Source organism: Nanorana parkeri, unplaced genomic scaffold (assembly GCF_000935625.1).
Source record: "Nanorana parkeri isolate BGI_ZX_2015 unplaced genomic scaffold, ASM93562v1 scaffold85, whole genome shotgun sequence".
NCBI classification, from domain to species: Eukaryota; Metazoa; Chordata; class Amphibia; order Anura; family Dicroglossidae; genus Nanorana; species Nanorana parkeri.
In genome coordinates, this window is record NW_017306353.1 from 1,390,266 (window position 1) to 1,417,214 (window position 26,949).

A 26,949-nucleotide genomic window follows, 5' to 3' on the forward strand; every position below is an offset into this window, starting at 1 on the left:
ACACTGGAGCAAGCTCCTAGACAGGACAGTTTCTGAACCAAAAAACACACTGACCAGCACTACACAGGTTCAGAATCAAGGACAATTAGAAGATGGAATCTCAGCCACTATAGTGACTTGGTGAATAGGGAAAAGAATTAATGGAGAGTAACAGGCCATGCTGCATATACAGAATACAGGTAGAAATCCTTATAATTAGCCTAATGTAAATAAGCTGAAATACTGCATCAATCACACGCTAACATTATTTCAATAAAGGACGAATTTAGTGACGAATGAGCTCATTTCGTTTTGACACAGATTGCCGTCAAGCAGTGCACATGAAACCCACAGCCAAATGCTTCGAAACAAGCCCGACTTCCGACAGCAGCAGATGATCAGTTCCCGCTGCCTCGCGCTGAAGAACAGAACCTCGGCACTGCCTGGAGAATATTCAGACAAGCTTGTCACTGAGGCAATTACGGAGCTGCACTTAACATTGCAGGTTAGCAGACACCTATCACAAGCTCACTAATAAAACCAGACAAGTGTAGACTATATCAACTAAGCTATCAAAACAGCTTTTCAAAGAAAAAAGTCGGTGGCAATGAGCACACCATATGCTCTGAATTCAGAACACTTCATCTACCTGATGGCTTAGGGAGCTTGTTGATATAGGGGTGTAGAAATCATGTAGGGGTGTAGAAATCATGTGCTGGGGGAAATCATCTTCACCTAGGTAGTTTGTAGATCCCCGGGCTCCTAGTACAAAAGGCTATGCTTGGACTACACTAAACTCCGGAGTTCAATGTTAAAAATGCATTGATGTTCCTTAACTACCTCCGGGCCGGCCGTAGTAAAAAAACGGTCGGCCAGGAGCTCTCTCGATCTGAGCGGGCGTCTCTAGACGTCCGCTCAGACACGCCCCCTTGCGGCGCGCGCGAGCGGGAAATGGCCGGAATTTAAAAACGGGCAGCGATGCCCGTTAATATACATGCGATCCGCCGGCTGTAGAGCCGGCCGATCGCATGTATGGGGGGCCGATCGGGTGTCCCCCTCCGCGGTCCCCCCCCCACTGTTGTCCCGCTGATCCCGGGCTCCGCTGTGCCCGGTGCGAATGTGTGTGTGTGTTGTCAAGTAGCCACCGCTCCAAGCTCACTCCTGTGATGGAGTACAATTTTGCATTTAGTTTACAAAATTGTATTGAAGTTATAGTCTATCACAGGAGTGAGCTTGAAGCGGTGTCTACTTTACAACACACACAGGGACCATGGGGAACAAAAGTAGCCACCCTCCAGAAGGAAGAAGGAAAGTGTCAGCACCAATTCAGAGATGATTTGAGGATCTACAGCTCAGCCATACACACATACAAATAAGATACATTTCTGTTAACAGTTAGGGTACTTGAATGCATTTTTAAGGTTTAACTCCTGCGTTTAGTGTCACTTTAATAGCTAGCGTGGGATTTAAAATTGAACTTGGTTGTAACCTGTAGCAACCAATCAAGTTCATCCTTTTATTTTTTCTAGTGCAAGAAGAGTCTGGCTGCTTCAAGCAACAGAATATATATATATATTACACACACACTATTGACTCATCTCTGTTACCCTCTTCAGATGTGATGGCAAGTCAGGTGACCTGCAATGCCCCCCCAATAATCCCCATCCACTTCAAAGAAATATCCCTACGACTGCCAAATGACATTCTTCTGTTTATATACTTACTAATCCTTAGTTTCTCTGTCCCATTCCACCACCAACTTCACATGAGGGGCCCCACCTAAACCACAAGATTTGAGAGCCCTGGAACAAAACCACAAAACACTGCTTAGAACACAGTGGTTCTCAAAATGAACAGACATAATTTTTTAAAGCAAAGTCGTCATTTTATTTTCGCTTTCCATCATTATTTGTTTAATGTAATGTCTGGAAGGAAAAATGAAAGAAGATGTAAAAAAAAACCATACCTACTATGGTTTTGTGTGCACAGGCATTAGTGATTTGCCTCTGACATCAGTTTGCAAAGCATTTCTCATGTGTAATGTAGTGTGTGAGAAATCAGAATTGGATCTTGGGAAGCACAGAACATTTGCGTGTCTTGTTGATTTTGTAATGCATCATGTTGCATGGCTTTTATTTAATGCACATCAAAGTAAATGCATCTCAAGCTGATCTTACAATAATCTCAGACTTGATCTTAAACGCAAGCCAATGTGTTCAAAATGCAGATTGTTCAGATTTAATCTGGGAGATTGAATATATTTACCAACAATCATGCAGTTGTGCGCGCCAAATGAAGTGGATTCAATTTCGATGGACTGTTTTTGCTAATGTATAAATAAAATAAAAATGACTGAGTATGTAAAAGGAGTTACTGCTTTATATTAGGTCTACCAAATGTTTTCTTTCTAGCAGCTGGGTATGGATGTTGCTCTTCTGCCCCAGTTCCTTACATTGATTAGATAGAAGTAGGTTCCAACCCCTTCATAAGGGTGTGGGGAGTAGTATACAGGAGTGATGTGTGACGTATATTAACCCCTTTGTGACTGACGACGTACAGTGTACGTCGCCAGCATCGGGGCTGTTAAAACAGACTCCCGGCGACTAAAACTCCAAGAATTAACAAATTAACCCTTGAAGTGGGGCTTTATCAGTGTGTATATATTATATATATTTTTTTTTCTCTTTTAACAGAGTGACAGGCGTGATTCAAGTTTAATTTATATTATAACATGGTGGTGACCACCTTATTGTTTTTCATCTGCCCCGAAAATGCTGCACACATTAAGTGGGAAACTAAAGCTGGCCATACACCTATAGATATTCTGCAGATTTTCTTTGGTGAGATGGAAAAAGTACAACAGAGTCCTCAATTTACGCCAGTATCTAGCTAGTTGGCCCCAGTGGCGCTCAAAACACCTGAATGCCTGCATCCAAATCAATCAGATTGTTCAGGTATTTTCATAGCCAGCGGGGGCCGACTAGCAAGATACTGAAGCTTGGCCCAGTGGGAGAATGCTCCATCCACACAGTTTAGTGTAGATGGAGGAATCTGTTGCACTTTTTCCATCTGACCATAGAAAATATGCAGATAATCTATAGGTGTATGGCCAACTTAAGAGTAGGAAACAAGCAAACTGTGAACAGGGCACCGCTATGTGTATAGACCTAAATTATAAATAAAGTTCAACAAGAGTTTTATTAAACAGACATGCAGATATGCTAAGTGTGACATATGCACTGTTCATGTAATAAAATATTAAAATTATATTCTACCATATCACACCAAAACAAGTACTGCCAGAACTTACCTTTCAACAGTGGGGTGACACAGAGGTTTTTCTTCCTGAGGTAAGAGGTATGTTATCCCGACCGCAGTAACCACACGAAGGCTAAATGGACACACCTACAATAATGCACAATAGTTATGGAAAATCGCTGTGTGTGTGTAAAATATATATGAAATAAAAAAAGAGAAAAAAAGGAGAGATTAATTGAAGGAGCTGGGTGGAAAATTGTCAGCCAAGCAGTGAGTGCAGACAATCAGTTGCAGTCACTGGGTAGTCTGACAGCAGCAGGCACTGTCAGAATACAATAGTTGGCAGGGGAGATTCCTCCATCCACGCTGTTTAGCCTGGAGGGTGGAAAGAGAAAGATTTTTTTTAATCTTAAAGTGTCTGACCAGGTAGGGATCATAGAGAGAGTGAAAATAATTGCAACACAGAGAAGAGAGAAAAACCCAAAAAACAAACTAGTAAAGAAGACAACACAGAGAAAAATGAAGATGGCAAGAGAGTCAAACAACAATAGAGAGCGGGCAGATAGAGGGAAGGGATAACAAAGAGAGCGAGCGATGGTGAACAACAGAGAAAAAAGACAGAAGAGCACTCAAGAGAGAAGGCAACAAGGAGTTGCACTCACCTGAACACACACTGAAGGCCGTAAGGAGTACTGCATTTTCTCCAAGATCTCTTTCTGCAGGAGATCCCATGTGACGTTCCTCTCCAGATACAAAACAAATGGCTGCCCGAATCTACGAAAGCAGTGTTAACAATATAATCAATTGGCTACATTATTTTAAACAGACCTGGAAAACTGTAATGTCAGTGTTGTGTGGACACCAACAGGCTGCAACACCCATTAGCTTCTTGTTTTGGTGACTTCTGCTGCAAAATCTCCATGCCACACATTCTATAATATATACTGGGGGGAATTTATTAAAACTTGAGCAGAAAGAATCTGGAGCCATTGCCCTTGGCAACCAATCAGCTTCTCTCTCCATTTTGCCAGTTAAAATTTGAAAATGAAAGAGAGATGCTGATTGGTTGCCATGCACAGATTTTGTTTGCTGCAGTTTTGATACATTCACCTCACAAGGCGCTGCAAGACAAATGACATATCAGGGACCAATTTGGAATTGTTATCTGCAGAATGTATCTCGTCCATGAGATGTTCCTAAAGTCAAAAAATTCAGCCACGGACTGCTAACACCGACATTCTGCTTATGTGTGAAAAATAGTATAATGGCAAACAACGAATTTCTGTTGCCGAGATGCTTACTTTTTCCACCCTTTTAATAACTTTCATGGATTAGGATGTAAAACATTGTCAGGTTTATGGAACGGAATATAAAAAAAAAAGAATGATGGCGTTGGAGCGCAGATCAATATTTTCCAACACACAGATGGCTTTCTGCCCAGCAAACACATAATTGGTGTCATCTTAGGCTAAAGCTAGCTCGGAAGTGACAGCTTATAGAGCGTTATGCGTTTGCCTACTTTTTGTGCAAGTTTATATTGGTCATTCATCAGTAGTCACATAGGACAGCGTAATCGCCAACAAAAATAACCTGGCCAGATGACTCACCTCTTGCCATGCTGTCCACTATATGCTCTGTTACAGACCAGGATAACTATTCGGTCAGTGATGCCAACCCTGTTCACAGGAAGTCTCGCTGAGCCAGAAGAGTAATGGGGAGACCGATTATGGTCGATCCCATTCCTCACATAATTCTGGTTATTGTTCACACAGACTCCTGTGAAGTTCAGAAAAAGAAAAATTAGGATCAGACATCAATGACGTTTTAACCACACTTACACTCCATGTCCATATAGCTCATCCAATAAATCAGTTTAGAGAAAACAAGGATACATCTTCTGAAGAATGATGAGCAGGGGGGCATGCGCTTGTATGTAGAGCTGGCTCACACAGATTTCTTGCATAGTTCAGTGAAGTGGGCACACAAGTGAATAAGGCCAGGTCATGCTGCCATTTCCCAAGTCGGTATTCCATAAGTTGAAAGTGTTACACTGGCAAGCCTTATGCACACATTTTTTGTGATCATCGCAACCCCCTGCTGTGTCATACCAGCTGTATAGAACATGGAAGACAGTAACACTTTTCAGTGACTGTAGTTCTGTGTGCCATTACCCCACTTCCAATGCCAAAACCGAGCATTCTTACTTGTGTAAGCATCATTCTTTAAAATGACTGAAATAATGGTGACATCCAGCAAATGTGGTTTTCCCACTGCACTCTTGATTTACCATTCAGCTTGATTTGGTAATCCCACCTGCTGAGCTGACCTTTTCAATTATACACAAGTCAAAGGCGTTTATAAACTGCATTAAAGTGTAACGGCAAGGACACAGAGCTGCTTCTCAAAACATACATGTATTGTGCACTCTCATTCAGTCTATAGAGAGTCAGGGAGTATGATCTGGTATGCCAGAGCTCTAAAGAGCACATGCATAGGCCTGGCTAGGATCGGGGACAGGAGAGTATAAGGCTGGTAGGGGATGCTGGGGTGGGGCAGCTACACTTTAGGTAAAGCTTAAAGGAGAACTATGGGGTTAAGTCTTTTCCCCATAGTTCTCCTTAGGGTAACAGGAGGACACAAACTAGCATCCTCCCGTCACCCTAGGCTCAGTATACTGAGACGCCGCAGTATACCGCGAGCAGCTGCTCGCGGTATATTGAGAAGCCGCAGCTGAAGCATATCCCGACAATTGTGCCGGGATCCGCCCAGCTGCGTGACTGACAGCTGGCTCTGACTATCTAAAGGCAGAGCCAGCTGTACCCGCCCCCTCCCCCGTCCGTTCCGCTAGTCAGTGCTGGCGGATCGGAGCAGGGAATCCAGCCGTGACAGGATCGAGTATGTGTTCGCTCACCTCCCGATCTACTGAGCCGACCTGCGACAGTCTCATTGTCCCAGGTCGGCTAGAACTATGAGGTGAGTGAAAATCACTCACCTCATAGTCCTCCTTTAAAAAGGACACTTTTTACAATGAAAGGAATGTCATTTGCATATATCCAGGCAATTCTAGTATTAACGGTTTTATTATTATATACTCTATCAGAGACTTTTACCTTAACTGGTTTTATAAAAAGGTAGGAAATCCTGGCTAAAAAAATGACAGTGCAAACCTATGAGGAAAGGGGAGGTTAGTTTTTCTCTCCTATCCTCATGGCGCCTTACACTTTTATGTGCGATGTTCACGAATATACCATTACGTCTTGTGAGCTCAGCCTTTGCTCGGTTGTATTTTACTTGAAAGATGAGCAATGTCTCCCTTTCCCAGCCTCTGTACATAGTACACATATGCTGCAATTACAATGTGATGAATATTTCTGTAAGCCTGCAGCTATGTTTTGGCAGAGGCACAGATATTTTTAAAAGATTTTCAGGGTCTGTAATCTGCCTCTCTAGAATATCCGGCTCTCCTTTCTTTCTCCTGCAGGCTGGCTCCCTAAGGGCCGATCACACCATAAACTGCAAGCACTATTTTAGCAGATCGCACTGGACCGTAACGCAGGCACTGATGTGTCATGCGTTCTGCTGTGGGCGATTGCACTGCGGGCGGAAGGCGTGGCTGCGGTGCCTATAGTTCTCCTTAGGGTAACAGGAGGACACAAACTAGCATCCTCCCGTCACCCTAGGCTCAGTATACTGAGACGCCGCAGTATACCGCGAGCAGCTGCTCGCGGTATATTGAGAAGCCGCAGCTGAAGCATATCCCGACAATTGTGCCGGGATCCGCCCAGCTGCGTGACTGACAGCTGGCTCTGACTATCTAAAGGCAGAGCCAGCTGTACCCGCCCCCTCCCCCGTCCGTTCCGCTAGTCAGTGCTGGCGGATCGGAGCAGGGAATCCAGCCGTGACAGGATCGAGTATGTGTTCGCTCACCTCCCGATCTACTGAGCCGACCTGCGACAGTCTCATTGTCCCAGGTCGGCTAGAACTATGAGGTGAGTGAAAATCACTCACCTCATAGTCCTCCTTTAAAAAGGACACTTTTTACAATGAAAGGAATGTCATTTGCATATATCCAGGCAATTCTAGTATTAACGGTTTTATTATTATATACTCTATCAGAGACTTTTACCTTAACTGGTTTTATAAAAAGGTAGGAAATCCTGGCTAAAAAAATGACAGTGCAAACCTATGAGGAAAGGGGAGGTTAGTTTTTCTCTCCTATCCTCATGGCGCCTTACACTTTTATGTGCGATGTTCACGAATATACCATTACGTCTTGTGAGCTCAGCCTTTGCTCGGTTGTATTTTACTTGAAAGATGAGCAATGTCTCCCTTTCCCAGCCTCTGTACATAGTACACATATGCTGCAATTACAATGTGATGAATATTTCTGTAAGCCTGCAGCTATGTTTTGGCAGAGGCACAGATATTTTTAAAAGATTTTCAGGGTCTGTAATCTGCCTCTCTAGAATATCCGGCTCTCCTTTCTTTCTCCTGCAGGCTGGCTCCCTAAGGGCCGATCACACCATAAACTGCAAGCACTATTTTAGCAGATCGCACTGGACCGTAACGCAGGCACTGATGTGTCATGCGTTCTGCTGTGGGCGATTGCACTGCGGGCGGAAGGCGTGGCTGCGGTGCCTTTGACTTCCATGCACCACCATGCCTCCTTCCGCCCCTGAACGCAGGAAGCTGGCGATACAGTGCGTTCCAGAGGCTTACCGCTCTGGAACGCACTGTTTATGGTAGGAACTGGCCATAAATCAGCAGGCCAGAGCAGTATAGACACTTTTAGAAAGTACTGCATGTAATCCACACATCGTTAATACGAAAAGCTTCATCAGGAGTGTGGAATTTTAGTAATCTTGTCAGTAGAGACAAACGACAGCACATTTTACACATTCCAAGTTATTAAAACATTTACCTAAAACCACAGCTTTCATATTATACCTACTTGCGTCTCCATGTGCTGATTATTGTATTACTTATTGATACATCAAGGTATTTTTTAGCAACCCATTTAAAGTTTACCCAACACAAAAAAAAAACATTCTGCCGGGTCCTCCAACTGCTCTCTCCTCAATGGTTTTATCACCCAATACTAAAAATAGTTCTGTGAGCACCATGGTGTATACATGAATAGCCTCTTGTAAGAGCACATATTAAAAATAACCGTAAACATTGTACACTGCTACTTCTAAAATGTCTTCAATCATAATTGGTTCCTACAAGCTGCTTCACTTGGCTCCTTCCCAGAGCAAATGTTTATTAATCTGTGGATTCCCCTAAACTCTATCAATAGAAATATAATATACTGTCAAATATATAAATGAGAGATTGTTTCCTCTTCCTACCCCCTGTACTACTCCATTTTTCTGCAGCGATCAGTGTGAAAAAGTGTTACCTCTCTGGCCGAGAATTCCATCAGAGGGAAAGATTTCTGGAGTTTCGAAGGCAAATATGCAGTCACTTTCATGGACAGTATCCAAATCATCTGTGTCAGAAAAGGAGCGATGGAAGCCATCAAAATACATTTCGGTTATTACTATCTGGAGTGAGAGAAAAAGAAAGCAGAGGTGAAGACACTATTGGTGACACACTAATGAGAACATATCCCACTAGGAATCATACCCATATTGTTACACTGGTATGTATATATTTTTTTAATCAAGCATGTATCACCAACATAACTATGGCCATAACCAAGCATTATTAGTAATGGCAACAGTTCACAATTCAGAGCAGGACTCCTATGCAACCTTTCTTCCTTGCCTGACCATATAACTAGGGCAGCCATAACCCCACTGGAGCTGCTACCGCCCACCCATATCTGTAATTTGGAGTAAGCAGTTTAAAAGGCAAATTATAGTATCTTTCTAGTTAGTACACAGTGTACATTTTTAATATAATGCTCATCTTAGAGAAAATTTTGGTGCAGCTATCACATAAACAGTTTACTCCATACTTTACGATCGTATAAAAATACAGATTTTCACATTTGCCACTAGAGGGAGATATGGATTTGACTCATTCAACCTTACTGCAAAATTGCTTAATAACCGTGGAAATTATATATCAGTTACAGACAGAGTGCATTCATTTTCAAATCAACGGACTCAGACTAGTAATATGAGGAGTAAGATTACAGTGTAACTATGTAGCACTGCTAAACTGGAAGCAGAGCTTTGGTTGGTGACAATCAGAAGTATCTGCCACCATATGGAATTAGAATCTGAAAAAAAAGAAGAAATCAAAGTGTCTAAAAACTCAGGAGTTAAATCTTAAAAATACATTCAAGTACCTTAACTATTAACAAAAATGCATCTTATTTGTGTATCACTCGGCTGTAGATCCTCAAATGATCTTTGAATTGGTGCCGACGCTGTCCTTCCTTCTGGAGGGTGGCTACTTTTGTTCTCCATGGTCCCTGTGTGTGTTGTAAAGTAGTCACCGCTCCCAGCTCACACCCATGATGGACTACAATCCGACGTTTAGTTTACTAACTTGTACTGAGGAGTGGTGCAGACCTGGGTGATCCCAGGACGCGTGTAATCGTGTGCGGTTCCACACAGCGGGTGCCGCCCAGCCCAATTGATTGCAATGGGCTTACATGCACGCAGCAATTGCTAAAAAAAAAAAAGGTACATGTACCTTTTTTTGCGTTGCGCAGCTCTTTTTAGCCACGATAGCGTTCGATTGCACAGGCAGAATCACGGCGGGAAACCCTGTGTTCCGCCCGGCGTGACAAGGGTGCCATTGAAAAAGATGGCACCACCAGCATGGCCAGTGAACCTGGCCTCAGATTGTAGCCCATTACGTGAGCAAGCTTGGAGCGGTGGCTACTTTACAACACACACACAGGGACCATGGGGAACAAAAGCAGTCACCCTCCAGAAGGAAGATCAATTATTGTTAATAGTTAAGGTACTTGAATGTATTTTTAAGATTTAACGCCTGAGTTTAGTGTCACGTTATGAAAAGTTTCAATTTAAGAAGAAGCAAAAAGGCCAAACGTTAAATCCTTACCTCTCAATCAACGCTCAAGTTAAACAAGAGCTCCAGAACCTCTAGATCCATGAAAGCAGAGAATAATGACCTGCTTTAGTAGATGATGAGCATAGAAGTGAATGCTCACTAGTGAGTCAAAGAACAGACTAGTAAATAAACATTTCCCAGAATTTGGGGTTACCTGGTCTGTTGGTATCTTGGTCTCCATTGATATGGTTTCTCGTAGGCGCACCACATTTCCAGACAGAGGTACAGCAACGCCAATGCGCATACAATGGGAGCATTTCCCCTGATAGACCACGGTCACGTAAAGGGGCCTACCAGATAAAACACAAATGTGTCATTTCACCTAACATTTATCACTCCAAATCATTTATTAAAACATAAATAAATTATTAAAAGTAGTATTAAACACTATCTTTTTCTCAATAATGAATCCAGATGAAACAAATACACACTGCCCAGCAAAGCATTGCTTTACATTTTTGACCAAACACTTACAATCATCATGTTCCTGAACAGCTGTTTCCAAGCCTCTCAGCTCAGCTTCCCTGAACTTCCTATCCAGTACAAGATCACAAAGGACAGAGCAGACTCAAACAACTGTTTATCTACTAGCTTGGAGAAGGGAGGACAAGGGGCCAGGGGGGAGCTAAGTAGCTTGATTTGCTGTGTCTGTGTGTTTGTGGAGACACACACAGCTTATTAGCACACACAAGGGTGACTGCATAGCACTGTGCTTGAGAAAGGAGTCACCCTAAAAACAGGATATCAGGACCAGTGGTCAGGGGACCTACTGATTCTGCAGGAAAAGAAAAAAACTTTTAAACATCAATTCAAAGCATTCATTGTAAGCGATTTCATCAGTATTTGAAATAGATTAAAATACTTTTGACTTTAATATCGCTTTAAATCAAAAGCATACTAAAGTTAGTTGAAGAGTACTTCTTTGCAAAAGAAAAATATTTTCTTTTTAAAAGAATAATCTATATAAATTACTTTTCAAGTGGACCACATGTGAAAATGCCACCACTTCCCTGCCACTGCAGGTATTCCACACTGACAGGAGTGAAGGTTAGCAAATTATCCCTGCCACACACTGTAGTTTTTCCACAAGACATACGAGCTGGCGATTATAGGACATATGAGCTGGCAAGAAGAAACACAGCACACGATGGGGATAACGGGTATTTAACACACCTGAAGGGTCGAATTGCTACTGCTGCTGGGAAGGCAAGTATAGAGCCTGGTCTTTCAAACTCGGGCACTGTAGTGACAGTCACTTTAAGGGCTTGTGTACAATCTCCTGCACTTGGTTAGCAAATTCACATTGAACTTTATGGTGTATATGTAAAGCTCAGAGGCTGTGTTTTATGCTCATCCCATCTATTGAGCAGCACATGTGCAGGGTCATTTCATTTAAAAATACACGTGGCTTATGCACCCATTTTAATTTGCTTCATAAGCTCTGCAATCATGTGTATCAGCTATAGTGAAAAATAGAAGATATGCAATCTTGTAAGCCAAGAAAAAAAAAAAACTGCACATTACTTAGTTATTTTTCAGCGGTTCTTTGGGTTGTTGGAAGATTGGAAATTGTATACAGGTAGCACAAAGCTGAAACAAAAGCAGGTTAAAAACACAAAAGCATAGGTGTGACAGTATAAAGCTGGGAACAGTGCTCTTACCGTGTATGAGGCAAGGGGATTGGCAATGAGATGCAGAGGAAAGGGTCAAAAGTGTTACTCTGTTTCTGACAATGAGGGCACGTCAGGGAAGATCTATTGGGAAAGGACACAAGTAGCCAAAGCATTACAAACTACGAACAGTGGAGCATTCAAGTATTTTTAACAGACACAGATTAGTAAGAAACATGAAAGAAATCACTGGATTTCGTTGTTACATATTTGGATCATATATCTCTTTGGCGCCCAAATCCCTCGGTCCATCTTTCCACCATGATGTTCCTTCTTTAGGATGTGTGGATCTGTATCAAAAAACTATAACCTGTGTACCCCCCCAACAAAGGACCCATCTTCCTTCTCTTTAACTTCCTCTCCTTTCCTGTAACCATTGTAAGATTTTTCTGTACATTTGTACCCGAACACATAGGCTAGGTTCACCTAGGCGATTCAGATGCCGAGCTGTTTTCGATCGCGCGACTGTTCATTGTAAACCGCATGTTTTTCAATGCATAGAGATGTCTATGGGACGAAAACCGCGTGACAACCGCCTGAAAATAGCTCCTGCACCTTTTCGCAGGACAGGCAATTTCAGTCGCACGACAAATCGCAAAAGGTGTGAGCAGCCTCCATTCACTTTAATGCCAATCTGTGTTTTGCGCGATAAATCGGCTAGGTGTGCACCGGCCCTTAACCACTCTTCCTGGTGAGATTATGTGAAGTTTATGTAAATAGAGATTTTTTTTTTTTTAATTGATGGATTTTATATTCTTTATTTGTAAGCAGAAGGGCATGATACAGAAGACAGAGATCCAGTAGCCCAAAGGCTGGACATGCATATAACAGCAACAAATTAGCCAAACTAGCATAGACGTTACAGAGCTGGTGCATTTTCAGGCATCTTATGCCTCGGATCCGCCCATCATTCCGAACCATAACTCTTAAGGCATTTTATGTATTCAAAACACATATACATAAATGGTTAACGAAGAAACAAAAGACCGGATAGACACAAGACACAATAAAACACAACAGAAGAACAACAGAGGTGACAGAATGCTCGACTCGAGACTCTGGCCAGCGGCTGCCTGTCGTCCAGCACCCCCATAATTCCCAACGCCCAGTGTCGCATCACCGTCCCCTGGGCCTTGACATTGACGGTGGTTCATTCCTGACAAAGCTGTGCGCATTCCGAGGAGTCCCTAAATTGGTACCACCCCGCCCAGGTCACCACGAACTTGTGTGGGGTCCCACGCATCGAGGAGGTCAGATCCTCCATCAATTTGATTTCCTCCATCCGACTCACCCACATCCCCACTGACGGTGGTCGGACCTGTCTCCACAAGGCTGGGACACAGGCCGGAGCAGCATTGAGCATGTGAATCAGTAGAGAGCGCTGATAAGTTTTCCGTGAGTGGGGCCAGGTGAAGGAGGTATACAGAGGGTGTGAAAGGTATTGACAGGCCTGTAATCTGCGTTACCAGGTCTGCAATTTGGGACCAGAGGGGAGCAACCCTGGGACAGTCCCAGAAGATATGTAGTAAGGAACCTTCCTCCTCTCCGCACCTCCAGCATGTCGCCGGCACCGAGGGATACATAGCGTGCAAAACCTTGGGGGACTCTATACCATCTGGTCAGCAGTTTGTAGCCAGCTTTTTGGTATCTATTAGACACAGAAGATTTTAGAGCAAAGTGTAGCATGCGGTCCACCTGTGCAGGGCTAAATTCAATCCCCAAGTCCGAGGCCCATTGTCTGACGAAATAAGGAGGAGGAAGGTCCGGGGGGCTACGCAGACTGTCAATTACAAGAGATAACATGTGTCTCACTGGTTCCGCCTCCTCACATATTGATTCAAAGTCTGTACGCTGTCTCAGCGGGGGAACCCCCGCCTTCGAGGTGCATAAGTAATGGCGTATCCGCAAGACGCTCCATGCCCGTAACGGTGGGTCATGAACTTTCCGTATCTGGGACATAGACATCCACTGCCCCGACTACTGAAACTGGTACAACCTCGTATGGTTCGAGGCCGTCAGTTCATTGGCCAGTGGGTTATACGGACATGTAAATAGAGATTTAAAGTGAATGCATTGTAAAGCCATAAATTCACTATAAAGCAGAACTCCGGGCAAAACTTTTCTTAATCCTTGCAGTGAGGCTCCCCTGTACTGCAGGGGTTAACTGCTTGTTTTTGTCTAGGGGCCAAAAGTAAGGGGAAAAAAAAAAGGTACTCTGAACCATGGCGACGTCTGGCTCTAAGACCCGTCACTGTAGCCTCTCTCCCACTCCTCGATAGCGGTCTAAGATTATCACGTTCTGCACACGGTGCATAGATGTGAGGATGCTGAGGAACATTACAATGCTGCAGCATAGGAGAAGGCAGGCTTCAGTGATCAGAGAAGCAGGCAGTTGGCGCGAGTCAAACTTTCTTTTTAGCACCTAGACAAAAGCAATCACTCAACTTTTGCAGTGCATGGGTAGCCCCCAATGCTAGGGTTGATAAACGTTTTGCCCGGAGTTCTTCTTAACCCCTTCGTGACTGACGACGTACAGTGTACGTCGCCAGCATCGCGGCTGTTTAAACAGACTCCCGGTGAACCCTTCCCAGAAGCACAGACTTGCCTTTCTTTTGCTCCCCATCCACAGCTCACTCAAGTCAAAGCTTACACAGGGTCATGGATTTGTGACAGCGCTGTTGCACTCCAGCTCTATTATATGGTGTGAGTGAGTCACATGCTTCCTGTACAAGGAAGTACTGGTACTCCGGGCAGCTGAAGCGAGAGGACGGAGTATGTGCTGCTTGAAAATGGGAAATTAAAAGATAAACTATGGCCAAACCTTTTTTTGCATTTGTTCTCTTTAGGGTCACCCGAGTTCATTTACTAATGTCCTCCTGTGACCCAAAACTGACCATATAGCAGGCTACTGCCGCTATATGCTCACGGTGTAAAGCCGCGCTACAGACAGGAAAGATCCCGACAATATTGTCAGGATCCACCGCACTGCCTGACAGCTGACTCTGCCTCTATAGAGGCAGAGTCAGCTGTGCCCGCACTCCTCCCTTGTCTGTCCCTCCAATGAGCTCTGGAGGAACGTAGAAGGGGGAATCCCTGCAAGGAGCTATGACTGATAGTCACCACTCTCGGGAACTGAGCAATGTGGTATGTGATCAATAGAGGCGTCGTGTGCCAGCTTCAGTGTCACATGTTGGCTCCAAGTACAGGGATGAGTACATTTCTCTCTCCCCATAATTCTCCTTTAAAGCAAACCTGAATGGACAAGACACAGGTTTGCTTGAAAGGAAAATATACTTTTTTTAATACATATTCACTGACTTCTGACTAAATACATAATTAGAGTAAAGGGTTTTCTTCCACATATGTGTCTGTATTTCTCCTTTAAGATGTTGCAGGGAATATTCAAACAGCAAGCAAAGCAGATATGGGATACATTTTTTAAGAACTTGGCAAGGAAAAAAAAAAAAAGAGTGCGTTAACCCTTAACAAAATCACACGACTGGTTCCATTGTTCAAACTGATTTTTCGAAGAATGATAGCAGTACTCTACCTGTACTGAGCCTGAAAGAGTTCTTGAACGAAGGTGCCACTGGTTGGGAATGGAGGACCCTCTCCTGTCAGATCTTCCTCCACCGGTAGCTGCAACACATGAAATCATTTCCTTTAGGCATTATCAGAGGAAACCAAACCCTTCCATGCTGAATAGCATCCATGTTTCTCTAATCCTATTACTCTTCCATAAGCTACAACTCATTGCCTGCTGACTGTCTTTGGGCCTAGAACTGCTGGTTCCAAGACACCTGGCTTTGCAGAGATCACTTTCATGTATAATCATCACAAATACAAATTATTAGACACAACTGGCTGTTCCCTGACTGCAAGCTGTCCTCTGACCTATTGCTGCTGGACCCCAGACACCTGATTGAGCAGAAATCAATTTAGATTGGATCAATCATTAAAAATTATACTTGACATAAAAGACGTAGGGCATATGTCAGCATGAGCAAAATTGCATCTTTTCAAGAAGAAAAAAATAAATCTCTTTTCTACACTAACAGTAGTAGATTTGTGCCATGTTGGCGATCGATGAGTGCGGAAAGTTAAGACTAGTACTAAGTCTTTGTGGTGGGTCATTGTGCATTATGCCATGCATTCCATTCTTTTGGGACACTAAAGGCTTAAAAGAGATTCTCATCGGGCAGCGTGGTCATGTGACCATGCTGACCAATGACTGCTATCCGTTGTAAGCATTATGCTGCTACTCTGCCACCAGGCCTGTGTAGTGAAATTTCCAAATGTGCAGATCATTACCCCGTCTGGCATGGGCGGCAGGAGATGGCATTCACAGCAGCTAAGTGCAGCAAGGACTGGGGTGGGTTTTGGGAGTTCGTGCACCTTTTAATTTTTTATGAATAGGTGAACTTACCCTTCAACCAATCATTAGAACATGCATGAACCGTGGTAAGACTGTTGGAGCCAGATGTGTGGGTTGCAGGGTTACAGAAACTGTGGACCTCCTGGGAGATGCTATTTTTTTCAATTTTCAAAAGTGCTGGAGTGTTAAAGGGTTTTTAAACCATTTCAAATGCCGATTTAAATCACTTCCAATGGATGCTGCTTCTTGATGTTTAAAAGTTTTAGTTTCCTGTATAATCAGCTTGTCCCCTTAGCACCGGCCATGATATCCTGTCTTAGGCCTCATTGACACAGCTTAGAGTCGGCCTGTACAGATCCGTGTGGCGTGCACGGTCGTATCGGGCCACTCCTGGGAAGGACAGGCGCTGCGTGTGATTGTACGCAGCAGCCTTTTCTTCTCTATGGGAGGACGTGGCCGTATGCTCACCTGAGCTGCACATCCATGCGGGTGCAGGTGTCTGTACTTGGACGCAGACAGGATGGATCCTGTCTGCGTCCGAGCATGGACACCTGCACGGACGTGCAGCTCGGGTGAGTGTACAGCGGCGTCCTCCCATAGAGAAAAGGTTGCTGCGTACAATCACACGCAGCGCCTGTCCTTTTCGGAAACGGCCCAATACGGCTGTGCCCGCAACACGGATCAGAACGGGCCGACTTTAAGTTGTGTGAATGAGGCCTTAGAGTGGCTCTTTTTTCTTCCAGGCTTCTATGGAGCCAACCTTGTGTATGCTAGTAAGCCGTGTGTATTTCCACTAACGCAGCAAAGCCAGCTATTCTCCCCCTTCCCCTGTCCCCTCCTCCAGACTGTGCTGTCACTTGTGATCTTACACTGGACAGGAAGTTAATTCAATACTACCGTGTTGTAGTGTGGTATGCAAGCATCTAAATTGATGCGCTAGGCAGCGGCATAAGAAGTGGAAGCACACACGCTCTAGTGCACTGCAATGGTGTGCTTGGGCCCTAACAGAAGTCATACTTTTCACATAAAGAAAAGCAGATGCAATAGAAAGGATTACCGACCCAAGGGTTGCAACAGAAGGATCACCTACCCGAGGCTTATTCTTGCCAGAAGCATTCAGGTCTTCGTGTACTCTGTCTAAGAGCCAAAGCAGAAACTCTTGGGCATCGTGCTGGGAGGTGCCTCTGTATTGAAGAGCATTCCTCGATACAATTGTCTGTAGGAAAATAAAACACATTTTCACGTTCACAGGTTCTTCAAGAGCCAGCAGAACACTCATATTTCAGTTGTATATGAGGTAAATTGAAATCATCCATTGCCCGCAATCTCTGCGTACTAATAAATAGAGTTGTGTTAATGTATTACTTTTATATCTGCTTGGAGTTTAATTTTTGTGTACAATAATAGCATGCACATCCAAAAGGTGTATACGTTGAAGCTGACAGAATCTGAAGCAGTTGTCCATGGCAACCAAATCAGCTTCTCTCTTCCGTTTGTTCCGTTAAGCTTTGAAAATGAAATAGAGAAGCTGATTGGGGATATGGACAACTGTTCCAGTTTTGATAAAATCCCTTCGTTATTTCAGTGGGGCCAGGTTGGGTCTCCAGTGGAGGTAGATGCAGAGATCGCCAAGGAGCCAGCAATTTGGCATTACCCTCCCAAAATTCAAATAATGCCAATAAAACAGAGCTGTACAAATGAGTGTGAAACTTCTGTGCCCTTCATTCAAATCTATGAATCAGTTTAAAAAGGAAAAATGTACTTCAAGCAACCACAAAGAACAGTGGTATAGTTGTTAGGACTTCTATCTTGCAGGACTGGGGGTCCCTGGTTCAAAATTTCGGTCAGGACACTAATGCTCTCCCTGTGCTTGTGTGGGTTTCCTCCGGGTACTCTGGTTTCCTCCCATATTCCAAAGACTTACTGGAAGGTTAATTGGCTCCTTTGTAAAGCTGACCATACACCTATAGATTATCTGCAGATTTTCTATGGTCAGATGGAAAAAGTGCAACAGATTCCTCCATCTACGCTAAACTACGCGGGGCCGATTAGTAAGATACCAAAGCTTGGCCCAGTGGGAGATTCCTCCATCCACACAGTTTAGTGTAGATGGAGGAATCAGTTGCACTTTTCCCATCTGACCATAGTAAATCTGCAGAAAATCTATAGGAAGCCGGGCGGGATATGCCGGGATATATAGGTATATGGCCAATTTAAATTGGCCCTGTGTGCATGTGAGATAGGGACCTTAGATCGTAAGCTCCTTGAGGGCAGGGACTGGTGTGAATCTGCAACTATGTAAAAGGCTGTGTAAATCGTCAGTGCTCCTTAAAGACCACAATAATAAATAAAAGATGTCAGCTGTACTGCACTTCGGTGACTGAATGTCAAGGCCAAATATAACAGACAAAGCACGGCACGAAAAACTGTAAAACACAAAAACACACACACACACACACGTTATATAAAATAAGGATTATCTTGTAAATTGCTATCTTGGTTGTCCAGGACAGGAATGATCAGATGGAGATAACAAGTCTACGAGACCTGAAAGATTATTAGAAAAGCCATCCTGCAGTTTCCCTGGCAACAGAGATCTGCCAGGCATTTTCCCGCTGGCACGGGGAGGAAAGGGCACTTCTCAGAAAGTAATTGGTAGTTGTCAGCTCGGTGCCCAACTGCCACATCCTTAAAAGCCAACGCTTTTAAAACACGCAGCAACGGCCCATACTCTCAGCACTTTGCAGCTCGTTTTCCATAAGTTCACAATTTCCTCTTTTAGGACCAAGAGCCATGATCAAGCTCTAATAACAGAGGAGGAACCCTCTGATGATCAAGACTGCAAAGCAACATAGAGGGGAAAAAAACGATGAAGTCGCTGCTGAACCATCAACATTTTTAACCCAATGACCCTGTAAGAAAGCCATTTACAGACAAGAGGACAAAACTAATATTTACATCTGTCTACTACTTGAAGTTGTTTCCTGAGCTGTCAGTAAGAGGATATGAACACAGCTAGCACATTTAAAGGGTATCTATGGTCAAAAAACCCCCACTCCTAGTAACTAGGGATGCACCAAAACCGATACTAGTATCGGTGCCGATTATTTGGGTGAGTACTCGTACCCGAATGCTCCAATGCCATGTCCGATACTTCCAGTATCAGGAAGTCGGGCAGTGCGTCATTACAAGCTGCCCGGCTTCCTGATTGGCATGGAGACAGCTTCCTGGCCAATCAGGAAGCTGGGCAGCGTGCAATGACGCGCTGCCCGGCTTCCTGATTGGTCGGAAGCTGGCCAATCAGGAAGCCCTGCGCCATGTAATGACGCGGCGCCCGGCTTTATGCTCCCTCGCCAACTCATGACGAGAGAGCATGGAGGTGGCTTCCCAGCCAATCAGGAAGCCAGGCACCGCATCATTACATGACAAGAAGCATGGGGACAGCTTCCCTGCTAATCGGGAAGCCGGGTGGCGAGTCTTTACACGCTGCCCGGTTTCACGGTTAAATCAGGAAGCCAGCTGCCAAGTAATTACACGCCGCCTGGCTTCCTGAATGGAACTTCCGGTACCCAGTATCGGCAGGTATCGAAAAGAAGAAAAAAAAAACAGTATCTGTGCATCCCTACTGGTAACCAAACCCATCTAGAACAGTGGTTCTCAACCTGTGTAACCTCAGGACCCACATATGTCCTTGGTCATTAAGTCGTGACCCAAATCACACCGCACTGGAACGCATGGCATTGCGGTATCTTGCATTCCGGTGCGTGTGATCGCACTGTGGGATAGCAATGCAACACACTTCCCACAGCAGAATGCATGGCAGGTGTGATTGCGTGGTAAGGTGCGTTAATAACCCTTAAAAACACTGACAGACACACACAACCACAGACAAAATCTCACACACCCACAAATCATTTTTGTTCTTTTTTTAAGATCCACCCAGTTCTCCCTAAGAACTGGAGTGGATCCTCAGCCTGTGGTCTAGTGTGGGCTGCTGTGTTGTGACGGAGCTCCATCCATATCTGCATTGCTTGTACAGCTCCCTCATGTGCCCTGTAGAGGTGCTGGGAAACCGAATGTGATGTCACTCTGGTCCAGGCAACTCTACAGGGCGGTGTATGTCTGGATGGAGCTCTCTCACGATAGCCCTATCCCACCTCAAGCCGACACTCTGCACCGGGCAGCATATTTTGAATGGCTGCTTGGTATGAGAACTGACAGTGCTGCGCTAGGGGGAGGCTAAGTAGCTTCTCACCTAGAAAAGTGGAAGGGATGCGGTGATCCACTGAACACAGGGTCGCGACCCACTTTTGGGTCACGACCCACCAGTTGAGAACCAAGGATCTAGAAGATTGTAAACTTACTTATTGAAGATGCCCATAGGATGTACTCCCTTAATGCGCTGACAAATTTCACTCAGCGAGGTAAATATGCACATCCGTGTGTCACCAACAAGCAAAGCAAACATTAAATTATAACTAGCTTTTAAAGTAAGGTGCATATGGAAGGCCTTTTCATTTCCCAGCACCCTTACCAGCTAGCCTGCAGGAATACACCAGAAGCCCGGCTTGTTGGATTTAGTGTGGGGACACACTGGGGGCATTAGCTGCCATTGTGATGTCCTGGCCTTCTGGTGTGTCCCTGCGCCTTTATGGAGGAATGAGCTACCGCCTGGCGTACTCAATTTGCAATATATGCCCCAAGATGTAGGCTCTCCAATTACAGTTAGGACCACACTACACAGAGGAGCCTGGACGAGGCAGTGTGGCTTGAGCTTACATTGCAGAATCTGTGCAACTAAAACCTGTTTTTAAACGCTATTAGACAGCGAAGTTTGTGTTTTTGCAGGCTGGCAAGTGTGTTGGGAAATGTTTGCGTTTGTACTATGTAAAGCCCTTCCATGTGCACCTTCCTTTAAAAGCTAGTTATAAATTGATTTGTGCGGTTGCCATTTGCTTCACTTGTTGGATTTGGTGCGGGGATACTTTGGGGGCTACAGCTGCCGTTGTGATATGCTGGGCTTCTGGTATGTCCCTGTGCCTTTAAGGCGGAATGGGTTACCTCCTGGCACCTGCACCCAATTATCCTTAGAGTTAGGACCACACTACACAGAGGGGTCTTGAGGAGGCAATGCGGCTTCCGCATATTTTGCAAAAGTTGTACAACTAAAACCTCTGCTTTTCACACTAATAGAAAGAGGGTTTTTTTTTTTGCAGGCTGTCTGGTGAGTGTGCTGAGAAATTTGTGTTTATCCTCATGTCACCAATCTCAGAGCCTGCCTTCTAAACTACAACTCAACGTCTGAACAATCTAACGGCAGCATTGCTTGCTGGAAGCAATGCATGATGGGATATGTAGTGAAATAAAGATTGCATCACAACAAGCAGCAGGGAAAGAGACGCAAAGCACACTGGAATCCAGGAAGTTGATGAAAGTGATGGGCAGACAGAAGGAAGCACTCACTATATAAAAGGGATTGAATAATGAAAAACAACTCTAGTATGTATTCTTATTACAATGCTGATGTTACAACAGGATAGGATATGCTAGGACTTAAGAAATCCTTTAAATATTGCCCTCTGGCACATGAAACATTTCTCACCCTTACTCTTGTGAATGTCTGGTGGCCTACACAAGTACAGATATGAGTGAATATACCAGCCATAAAAATGAATATAGCGGTGTACTTACGCAGTAGAAGTGGATTTTTCAAAGGCTAGGTGCACACCTAGGCGACTCCTGACCACTCGGCAATCCGCACGGTTTTGTGCACGATTGCCGCACGGTCAAGAGTCGCCAAGGTGTGAACTGATCACGCTGTGGGTGACATTTTTTTTTCTAATGGCACCCCAGTCGCGCGGGGCGGATCGCGCGGGATTCCGCCCATGCAAGTGAACACGAGCGGCGCGTGTCACAAAAAAAGGTACTTCTACCTTTTTTTAGCAATTGCAGCTCGGATGTCACCCCGTTGAAATCAATGGAGCCGTGCAGCAATCGCTGTGTGCACTAGCATAAGATCACACATCCCAGGTGTCGTGTTGTGTAGTGCAGGTGTGAACCTAGCCTCAAAAGGATGTGCGGCACCAGTCAGAACCAGGTTCAGTATCTCCGGTCATCTTGATTGGCTAGCCCAGGATGACGCAACTCCCCCACAAGAATTAACCTCATTACCCAGCATCTGCAGAGATAGTGCCTTGAGCTGATGCACAGCTTGGTGTACATGTAAGAAAACATTTCTGGCAAGCAGGCAACATGCTTTTTTTTGCAGTTTCTGCTGCAATATAAAAAAAAAAAAAAACTGGCTGCCAGTAATGTTTTTTTTAATAGGATCACTGGATCCACTTTAAAAGGACAACTTTAAGTTAGACATGCAACATGGAAAGTAGGCACCTTTAGGTGGCAATTTGTATTCTACAGGGCAGACTGGAATCCCAAGCCATATACAAATCCCCTCTGTGTTGTGACACAACTTTACTACATACTAGTATGCACTGCAAGGCCTCAGGAATCCATTAAGATGTGCAACACTGAGGGAGTTTCTCAGTACCCACATTTCTCAAACAAGATGCTACAAGCCTTTCCAAGTTCCAATGGTTCCTGGGCTGCCTGCAACAGCAGCTTTGTAAGCCTCTGCTACCGACCTGCACAGAGGGACCCAAGATTACCTATGCAGTTTAAATTTAATAACATACACACGTTTTCTAAAGTGAGGAAAGCTGTGGAAAAGATATTGGAGGCTTCCCAGATCTTCTGGCTTTTCTATTAGAGGTCACAGACTTGGGTGAACTCATTTCAGCAATCAAAGATAATTTCCTGAGAATCGATTTCTGAAATACATGAACAAATTGAAGATGTCTGAATGGCTACCTGGAAGTGTCAAGAGTCTAACCTCTGTTTTGCCAAGTACACCTCAGAGTAGACTACCAAGTGGCAATAGCAAAGATACAAATAACAGCTATGTTACTTAATTAAAAAATAAATAAAAAGGCACGCAGAAGCAGATGTAGTAGGAGTACAGACAGTTGTCTTTCCAGACACATAGGGGTTATATCAGTAAAGTATAACACAACCAGCATTTTTATTACTGTGCAATATGTGCTCATTTTAAAATGTAAAAAAAAGGAAGTTCATCACAGTTGAAGAGCTATTATACTCGCCTCTATGGCGCCCCATGTCTTCTACCCACCCTTCATTCAAGCGTTGCACCATCTGTCAGACTGCTCAGGATTCAACACTTCCTGGAAAGCCGGATGCCCGGGGCCCCCACTGCACGCTGTGGTTTTATCGTTCAGCCCCTACATTATGATAAAACTAAGCGGTTGGAGGAACCGAACCGCAGAGTGTGGTGGGGGACACAGGCATCCGACGCTACCGGAAGTGATGAATACTGAAGACTCTGAGGCTGCTACAGTGGAATGGAGCGCAAAAGGTAGAAAACTAAACATGGCCGCTGGAAAGTTCTTTTCCAGGGAACTGCAGGTAGAGTTTTTTTGACAGGGGCACTTTAATGTACCAAAGATTATTGAACGGGTTCTTCTCCATAAAACAAACTGCTGGAGACGGGAGTATGGCAGCTGCCATTGTTGAATTGGTTTTTAATAGGCAAATAGTCTGAGGCTATCATTCTAAACCTGTCTTCACAACCTACAGATTAACAGACCTGGAACAAGCATACAAGGCCGCAGTTCAAACACCACGGACTGCATGCTTGCTCCCTATGCGATAGCCAATTTACATGACAGGTCCTCTTTATGGAGACCTCAGGGATCTCCAAGACCCTTTATGTCACCTAGGGACCCCAAAAGAAGCTGATGAAGCAGAGATCTGCTTCACCAGCTTCTGTTGCTGGGAATGACAGCTGAATGTGGAAGTGATGTAATACAGTATACATCACTTCCTGCATTCAGGGACTGAAGAGATCAGATGAAGATCGTGTACTGAACTCCCTTTGATCTCCTGCCACAGAGCAGCTGTGCCGGTCCCGGCCACAGTTGATCTCGGGACCGGCAACGGCAGTGACAGCTGCCGCTAATACAAGCGATTGGCCGTCTCTAGGGACGCCCGATCGCTTGAATGTAAAGCTCCCGGCTGGCCGTCTAATTGCAACGGCCGGAGCTACCCTCCGGCGTCCTCTCCTCACAGACGAGTGGACGAGCTGATTTTTCAAGCCCTGCCTATCCTTATCAAAACAAACGATTTTCTATCAATGAGTGGTTTTCCTCCAATAATCATTGTACAGCAAACTCCCTTCACAGGACAACATAAATAAAACAAAAAACATTCAATGGCTAAGGATTCCACTGCTGATCACAGTGTGTGGACCCTTCTGCGTTACTACCCCAGGATCAGAAGCCAATCTGTGATTTGCAATAAAACGTCAAACTATACCCACAGTAACATTACAATCCTAAACATGCTGCAACATGAAGTGCGGGAACCTAATCTAATGAGAAGAAAAAAAAAAAGCAGGAATGAGGTTTATTGCAGTTACAAAGAATACAAAGTCTAAGTATTTACATGTAAAGAATAGGGTGCGGGTGGTAATAAATTGCCTGGAGGTGTGAGAACCACACCATTCATACTAAATGTCTGCACTATATTCAAGGTTCTCTGAAGGAAGCTTTACTGGATCGGCACAGATTAGTACTGCGCTGCTTGTGACAAGTGAAACAATGGTGAGATTCTCTGTGTCATGTGGTTGATGAGGCATCTGACCGCATGTGAATACTAAGCAAACACTGCTTTATTGTGGGCTCAAAAGGAAAAGTTTCAGGACGGCCATATAAGCAATCCTCTGACAGCAATACATTCCACACACCTCTATAGCAAACTGCACCTTTCCAGGAAATAACAGTGATATACCGGCGACAGAACAGGCGACAGAACTGGCGACAGAACTGGCGACAGAACTGGCGACAGAACTGGCGACAGAACTGGCTCATAATATAAAAAAGAGCCATTTACATTCACTGTAGATGTCATAGTGTGAACGATGTCATCATTATGATCTAATTTACCTTTTAAAAGCTGAATGAGGAGACGATCAGGTATTCTACAACTCGCTAACTTTTAAAAACCTGACAATTACAGATGTCTATAAGCCGAGATTCAACTTTTTTTGGATATTTGTTCACAGGTTATTTTGCATACATAAAAGGACAAGTCTGAACCACACTGGCACCTGCTTTCTATTCCACCATTCGCTGCCGGATTTTCACTTTTTGCACAGGTTAAAATTTAAATTTTAGACCTAAAGGATCCCCCAACATTATACATTTACAGAAAGCAAAGACCTTGTGGAATAAAATGGTGGTCATTGCAATTTTATCAAATCTATATTTTCAGTTGGAAAAAAAAAAAAATACTCCAATTTCAGTACACACAAACTCAATATACTTCACCATTTCTTGGTAAATTATAAAGTTTCATCAGGAAAATCAATGTTAACCCTCAAAACTGTGGATATCTGTGAAGCCACGTAGAACTATGGTACCCAAAATGTGATTCTTTAAAAAGCCTTTACAGGATAAGCCCTCATTCACACGAGAAACGGCTGGCCCATACAGGTGCGGGCACGGCCGTATGGGGCCGCTCCCGGGAAGGACAGGTGCTGTGTGTGATTACACGCAGCAGACTGTCCTCGTCTATCGGAGTAAGTCGCTGAACTGCCCGTCCGAACAGGTGCGGGTGTCCCTGCTTGGACGCAGACAGGATCCATTCCGTCAGCGTACGAGTACGGACAGGCAGTTTGGGTAAGCGTAGCAACATCTGTCCTACCCGGGAGCGGCCCGATACGGCTGTGCATGCAGCACGGATCTGTACATGCCGGCCGTTTCTCGTGTGAGGGCTTAAAGTGAATGATGCTCACATTCAGGTGTAAGATACTTAATGTGTTATATGCTATAGCCCATCTCACTCCTGACCGATAAGACCCTGGAAAATGGTCGGTGGGTGCCGCAGTAACAAGCAGATGGTGCCACCTACATCAAAAGGAATGAAACAAGTCACCAGCACTCCAAACTTCTTAGGGCTAGTTCACACCACATCCCGGCCAGCTCCCTGGTTTCAGGGGCTGTGGCTGTTTATTGAAGTCAATGGCAGCCATGCCCCCCGGCTGCAGTGCGATCGATCGCACCCGAACACGTGGCACATCAATGCCTGCGTTCTGCTCCAGTCAGAAAAAGTGCGGCATGCACTATTGACTTCAATGGACCACCATGCCCCTTCCTGCCCCTGAACACAGTGAGCCGGCCGGGATGAGATCCAGTGCGTTCTGGCACCAAAATCGGCCTGGAACGCACTGTTTGTGCGGTGAACTAGCCCTTGGGGAGAACTTCTTTACTGATGTTTGGACATGGTATCACAAAAATTGCAAATTTTCGGGCTGCTAGGGGTTTCTTCATCCGGCATACAATGTGATTACATTGTATGCCGGATGAAGGGACCCCTTGCACCCCCTAAACGTTGTGATTTTTAGTACCTAGACACAAACAAGGACTTCACCTTTGCGGTGGAGGGGTAGCCTCACTGCAAGTGTCAATAAAACGTTCTTCCCACTTCTGCTTTTAAGTAAAAGGGGAGAATCAACTATTGTCCCCCTCCCACCAAATGCACACACATACTCACCCTGATGCC

At 44.5% G+C, this 26,949-nt stretch overlaps 1 protein-coding gene across 1 annotated transcript in view; it reads right to left on the reverse strand.

Annotated features, from left to right (window-relative positions):
* The window catches only part of USP31 (ubiquitin specific peptidase 31), a 61,597-nt gene that overhangs the window by 20,284 nt on the left and 14,364 nt on the right, over positions 1-26,949 (reverse strand). The window contains exons 3-11 of the mRNA XM_018552336.1: positions 17,405-17,530; positions 15,490-15,578; positions 11,931-12,023; positions 10,424-10,559; positions 8,639-8,783; positions 4,845-5,013; positions 3,900-4,011; positions 3,290-3,384; positions 1,704-1,781 (exon numbers count right to left, since the gene is read on the reverse strand). Of these exons, the coding sequence (XP_018407838.1) occupies positions 1,704-1,781; positions 3,290-3,384; positions 3,900-4,011; positions 4,845-5,013; positions 8,639-8,783; positions 10,424-10,559; positions 11,931-12,023; positions 15,490-15,578; positions 17,405-17,530 (1,043 nt within the window). The remainder of the gene's footprint in view (positions 1-1,703; positions 1,782-3,289; positions 3,385-3,899; positions 4,012-4,844; positions 5,014-8,638; positions 8,784-10,423; positions 10,560-11,930; positions 12,024-15,489; positions 15,579-17,404; positions 17,531-26,949) is intronic.